This window comes from Microcaecilia unicolor, chromosome 2, assembly GCF_901765095.1.
Source record: "Microcaecilia unicolor chromosome 2, aMicUni1.1, whole genome shotgun sequence".
Classification (NCBI taxonomy): domain Eukaryota; kingdom Metazoa; phylum Chordata; class Amphibia; order Gymnophiona; family Siphonopidae; genus Microcaecilia; species Microcaecilia unicolor.
In genome coordinates this window covers 608,852,614-608,859,272 of record NC_044032.1, presented here as the reverse complement: position 1 = coordinate 608,859,272, position 6,659 = coordinate 608,852,614, and the positions used below count along the sequence as shown (strand labels likewise).

At 42.3% G+C, this 6,659-nt stretch overlaps 1 protein-coding gene across 2 annotated transcripts in view; it reads left to right on the top strand.

The window, feature by feature from the left end:
* Nucleotides 1-412: 412 nt before the first annotated feature.
* Nucleotides 413-6,659, top strand: part of GUCY1B1 (guanylate cyclase 1 soluble subunit beta 1) — a 181,870-nt gene continuing 175,623 nt past the window's right edge. The window contains exons 1-2 of one of the 2 annotated variants that reach the window (XM_030191612.1): nt 413-523; nt 1,004-1,077. In XM_030191612.1, the coding sequence (XP_030047472.1) occupies nt 521-523; nt 1,004-1,077 (77 nt within the window). In that variant the 5' untranslated portion in view covers nt 413-520. Of the gene's footprint in view, nt 524-1,003; nt 1,082-6,659 lie in introns of those variants that run through there. The other variant, XM_030191613.1, reaches the window with a different exon arrangement.

Below are 6,659 nucleotides of genomic sequence, written 5' to 3'. Positions count from 1 at the left end.
TTTTTAATCCTTTTCCCACCATGGAGGCGCAGCATTAAATGAAAACATTTCCTCTCTTAAAGCACATGAGCACTGCTGGCCGGCTCTTCCATTCCCACAGTATTTAAAGCACATTTCATCACCCCTTATTCCCACAGCGCTCCAATATAAACAAAAATGGGTCATGCTAAAAGAGGACGTCCGCGCACTCTCTCTGCTCTATTACATTCTCCTCCCACCTCTTTCCCTCCCTCAGTCGACCAGCGCCTCCCGACCCTACGCTCCTGTCATTTGCTCCATTCCGGCAGTGCGGGGCACCGCCCTCTCCTGCCGCTGATTGGCTGGTGTCACGTCTTTGGGAAGAAAAAGAATCCGTCCCTGAATTCTGGTTGGTTCTATGAACATGTCAATCAAAGAAAAAGGGGCGCTCTCACCGCTGTGCCCTGCCTGCGCTGTTTTCGGTCGGAGCTGTCGGGCTCATGCGTGAATTGCGATTGTTATTCCTCTTATAATTAAAAGCAAGGGCTAAAGTATTTTCAGGATGGTAAGTATGGCAAAAATACCTTTACTTGGAGATCTTGTGCATATACGTATCCTAATATAGATAAATGTCAATGATCTTGGAGGACACGATTTAATATATATACCCTGGGAAAAGGTTTTGGGGATGGATAAAGGGTGAGGGAAGAAAGCAGCAGCGATGTATGTACATAATATGGGTCATGGAACTGACAGCATGAGCAATTGCAGTTTCGGTTGTTGGCAGGTAACAGGAAGAAACTGTCATTTGTTTCACGTATTTATTCAGCCACGGTTCAGATCGTATTTTGGGCATTGCAAAATGTTATGTGTAGTTCCTGTAATGTGCTTTCTAATACATTTATGTTGTGGGGGTTTTTTTTATTTTATTTTATTATTTTTTTACATTTTTAAAAATGAAATAGTTGCTTTTTGAGTATGTGGTGCTAGGCATATTCTTGTATGAATGACGCCCCTGTTCCTTTTTATTGATGTATGTTTACAGTATGGATTTGTGAATCACGCCTTGGAGCTGCTAGTGATAAGAAACTACGGACCGGAGGTGTGGGAAGACATCAAGTGAGTTGTCCTGGAAGCGATCGTGGTGACAGTGATAGTGTGTGCTTATTGATCGTACAGATTTTGAATGGATCCCCTGTCCCTGTTGATTTTTCCGTATAACTCCTGTCGTCCAAGGTTATAAGCCAAAACGGAATATTTCTGCTGGATATTTCAAGCACGTTTATATTCAAGATATTCTTGAACTCAAGATACTCAAGGGCTAGGACAAGACAGCATCTAGTTGTTTAATATTACAGCAGTTGAACAGGGTAGGACAATTTTTTAAAGCCATTTTACCTGATTAAATTGCAGCAGTGGTTTTAAAGTGTGTGCAATATACACATTTCCAAAGTTACACTATTGGTGTGGTTTCACTTTGAATATCTGAGCGAAATATGCCCAATAACACTGCTTTGAATTTAGATTTAAAATAATTTACTCGCTAATAGGCTGTACATTTGCAACATATGAAGATATTTTTACAGAATGTACCTGGTAGTTTCATTTTCAGCAATAGCTCAGTGTTAACGACGCATTAAGGAGGGGCCCTTTTACAAAGCTGTGGTAAGCTCTAAAGCGTCCTGTGGTAGTTTTTGCATGTGTGCTGGGGGTGTTTATGGGGCCGAGAGTGGGTGCGGCCATGCTAATCGGTTAGTACATGGGCATTGCCGCGTGCTAACTGATTAGTACATAAGTACATAAGCACCGCCATACTGGGAAAAGACCAAGGGTCCATCAAGCCCAGCATCCTGTCTCCGACAGCGGCCAATCCAGGCTTCAAGAACCCGGCACCCCCCCCCCCCCCCAAAAAAAAAAAATTAATAATGTTCAATGGACTTTTCCCTCAGGAATCTGTCCAAACCCCCTTTAAATTCCGTAAGGCCAGCTGCTGTCACTACAGGATTACTGCATGAGCCCTTACCACCTACAAAATAGGTGTTGGTAAGTGCTCATGCGGTAATGGCCATGCGCTAATGGGAAAATTAGAGCATGGCCATTATTATAGAAATAGGAAATTCAACCATGCACCAGCAGCACTAAAAGTGACCTTACTGCACGGGAAAGACCTGCCCTGAGGATATTTCACAGGCCACTTTTTAGCGCTGTTTAATAAAAGGGTCCTTAAACAAACCTGCTTACTTTTAACCTGCAATTTATACAGGTGAGGGGTGTGTGTAAAATAGCATGCTGACTTTTTAGAAATCCAGTGTAAATGAATACTTGTCCTTCGACAAGGTAAACACATATTGAAGAACACCTCTTTTTAACTCAGCTAAAAGTGCCCATGCCACCAGGGAGACCAGTGCAATTTTCAGATAGACCAGTGAACCTGGGCAAATGGCTTTGAAAATTACCCCAACTTCCCCCTGATAGCAGCCTACTTTTCATCTAATTTTCCCTAATTCATCAGTAATATGATTTAGTTCAGTGGAGTGTGTTGCGAACCCATTTGCTTTCTGGGTTTTATGATGTCATATTATGCTTTGGGCCCTATTTTTGTTTAAAGCTTTTCCTGTGCCACAGAAAATAGTAAAAGAACAAATTTCTCAGAAAAAAAGCCTGCTACTAAAAATAAGAAATGCAAACCAATATTTGCGTTTGTTTTATAATTGAATTCCAGGGCAGGTGTTTAGATAAGCCCAGAAAAGGGTATTGCAGGAATATTTAAGAAATTGGGCTTTGGTTTAGCAGTCTGTGGAGAAGTGTGGAAAATACAGCTGAGTGGATTTGCACATTGTACAGCTATGCCAGGGCCAAGGTTTTCATTTACATATTTTTTCATAATCAGTACAAATAAAGCTCCTTGAAAAGGTTACTAAGGAACTTCTGATATACTCCTTTTGGAGGCCTTAAAGCAGGAATTCTGCACTTACGTATCAGTTCAGCTGCCTGGCAACGTCTTCAGCAGCATTGCTGCTGCTAAAGTCCTGTCTAATGCAAAGGTCGTGTCATAGGGAAAAATGTTCCTGGCTTTCATCATAAAATCTTTTTTAAAAAGCTACAGTCCCTTATCATAAAATCTTGAATTTGTTGATAATTCTGCACTAGCTATTTCTTCAAGGTAATGAGCAAGCCAGCTTTTCTCATAGCTTATTTTAAAAAAAAGTAACATAATTACATATCTGGTTTTTTTTTTAGATTTAGCTCACAACTTTTTAGTAATTGATGAAGCTTGAGGTGCAGTCAGGTAGAGCAAATAGTTTCCTTTTCTGCAGGGCTTGCAATCTGAGGAGCCCTTTTTCATAGTAACATAGTAGATGACGGCAGAAAAAGACCTGCATGGTCCATCCAGTCTGCCCAACAAGATAAACTCATATGTGTGTACCTTACCTTGATTTGTACCTGCCTTTTTCAGGGCACAGACTGTACAAGTCTGCCCAGCAGTATTTCCCACCTCCCAACCACCAGTCCCGCCTCCCATCACCGGCTCTGGCACAGACCGTATAAGTCTGCCCTCCACTATCCTCACCTCCCAACCACCAACCTCTCTTCCCCCACCTGCTCCGCCACCCAGTTTCGGCTAAGCTTCTGAGGATCCATTCCTACTGCACAGGATTCCTTTATGCACATCCCACGCATGTTTGAATTCCGTTACCGTTTTCATCTCCACCACCTCCCGCGGGAGGGCATTCCAAGCATCCACCACCCTCTCCGTGAAAAAATACTTCCTGACATCTTTTTTGAGTCTGCCCCCCCCTTCAATCTCATTTCATGTCCTCTCGTTCTACCGCCTTCCCATCTCGAAAGTGCATTTCGAAAGTGCATTGAACCTTAATGCAGGTTTAGCTTGTCGAAAAAGGCTTACTGCAAGAAGCATTAAAACATCCTGTGGTAATTTCCGTATTTGTAGTAATCACACACAAACTAATTTTTGAAAATTTATTTGGGAGAGGGGGGGGGGGAGTCATGGGTGGAGAGTGGATATGTCTGTGCTAACTAGCTAGCGCATCCACATTACTGCATGCGAACAGGTTAGCACAGGGTTAATGCGGGACCACTTTTCATCTCCTTTTAGGAGGTGCTAAGTGCTCCCACATTAATATTTTGCAAATCCCATTTGCTAATGGACAAATTAGCATGGGACTTGCAAAAAAGAAAAAGATTGTTTTTTTTTTTGGATGTGGTGATGACCATTTTTCTGTTATGTTTTACAGCAGCTTTGATGTAATCTCATTTATGCCCCATACTTTATCCAAGTAGTACAGTCTAGGAAGGTTCAGATCAGCTTTGAATGCTTCCAGTTCCTGGAGGAGATCTCTAAATTCTTGTCTTTATCTCTATTTGTCATCTTTGAGTAATTCCTTATTCTTTTCATTAGTGCCTGTTGGATAGCTTCTGGACTACCATAGCACTGGTCAAGTCTCGCCCACATTTATTTTAAACCTCTTGAGGCGTTATGCATATATATGCATCTGGTAATCTTTTTACACAATTGACTGACTCAGTTCCTTGCCACTTTATCACCAGGGTCATCTCTTGTATTGGAGTGAGCTTCATAATTGCTGTGGCATCCTTAAAGTTAGATTTCCACCCTCTATACTTTTCGGGGCAGTCATTGAACTGGTAAAGCCCCATGTTCACCATCTTATTGCAAGCCATGAATATTAATTAATTTATTTATTTTGATTTTGCTCACACCTTTTTCAGGTGACTTACATTCAAGTACATTCCTTGTCCCTGTTGTATGCATGTTGCTAGATCTTCTCTGTCTAGCAGACTGACAGTAGGTGCCTATGGCTGGCTGTGTGCTGGGGTTTGTCTGAAGTCAGGCATGGAGTATGGTTAGTCAGATGGCTCTTGCTTAATCACAAGGTATTTTGCTGGGTGTAACTGCTCAACTTTTATCTGAGCCAAGTTCCTGGGTAGCGCCAGAGTTTGTGGTTGAAAGGAAGTGTTTCCCTTGGTGCGTCTCCCTGGAGTGAGAGCCAATGATAGTGCATCCATATGTGTGAGCATATGTATCACTATGGTGGCAGTTTGCCTCCATGGTATGCTTTGCCTTAGGCTTGCTTCTCTCAGGCAAGCAAAACCCTGGTGTGGAGAAATGTGCTTGCTCAGAATCTGATGATTCTTCTGAGTCAGACTGTGACTGTGCATTTTCATGTGCTAGGATATGGGCCTTCACATATGCTGCTGTTTGCTGCGCAGGCGATAATGTGGCTGAGCTGACCCTCTCCACCATCTTGCCTTATACACATTTCCAGGGCCGTTGCTTCGGCCTCAGTGGCGGCTGCTTCTTTCTCTTGATGAGCACCTTTAAAGCAGTGTCTAACTCTGCTTTCTTACATTCAGCAGTGGCTTTCGCCTCAACTTCAATTCTGCATTCCTGCATGCAGTGACTGCCACTGCTTTCTTTTCTTCTATTTAAGTTTCTTAAGTTGTATGGCTCCTTCTTGTTTACTATACAGAATCTTTGATTTAACAGCCCCAGCTTTAGCTCGGAGCCGGAGAGCTGCTGAACGGGTTGCAGGCTGACTGGAATGATTAGTCATGTGTGATTTTAGAGACCTGGAACTTCTAGAATTTCTGGAACTGCACGTAGAACTGACAGAGTGTTGGGACTGATTCTCTCCGATGGGTCTTTGTGAGTTGCTGTGCCTTTAATTGCCTCTGTCACCATGGCCTAGCGTATGAGATCTGTGGCTTGCTGTCTGTCTTTCTGTGCCAAGCTATCTACTGTATTTGCTCTACTTAGGAACTGGTGATATTCTAATGACTTTTGCTGGTACTGGTTATGGATGGCTTGCAATTGCTCTGCATGGTGACCAGTGTTTCCTGCTGCTTCCAATTTTTTTTGACTGAGCGCTGAAAATAGCCCGACAGCCCAAAAAGAGTGGGGGAGGGGGGTCCCCTCGAGCTATCTGCAGGGCATATTTAGTTTTAATTATTAAAAATATATATTTCAAGTAATAATTTCAATGCTAGTAAAGGGAAAAGAGGGATCTAGAGACAGCGAGAGTAAGGAGGATATACAGAGAGAAAGATTCAGAGATAGGCTGGAAAAGTAAATGAGGGATAAAGAATGAGGCAGAGGCAGGCAGGGAGACCTGTGCCTCCTCTCCTCCCTGTGTCTCTCCCTCTGCTGTGTCACCTACAACTGCCTCTCACAGATAATTTCCCACTTATTAATCTATTTATTTTCCTCCTGGAAGATTTCAGTTTTCAAGAATAGTTCAAGTTGGATTTATAATAACATCAGAAATAAATGTAGAAACACAGAATATAATGCAAATAAAGACCCTCAGGTCCATCAAGTCTTTCTAATTTCCTTTCCAATTGTAATACTATACAGCCCACTTGTCATAAATAAGTAAATAAATACATACATACATACATAAATAAATAAAAACTCTGAATGTTGAGCAGCTCCTTGTGACTCTGGGCAAGTCACTTAACCCTCCATTGCCCCAGGTACAAATAAGCAGTGCTTTTTTTGTAGAAAAAAAGGTGCCGGTACTCATTATGGGCGGGGTCACCACATATGGCTCCACCCCTATGATAGCCACACCCACATTAACCACACCCCCTATACCAGCCATGGCACATATAAACAGACATCATTGAAAATATTATAGTACTATAGGAGAAAAAAATAACGT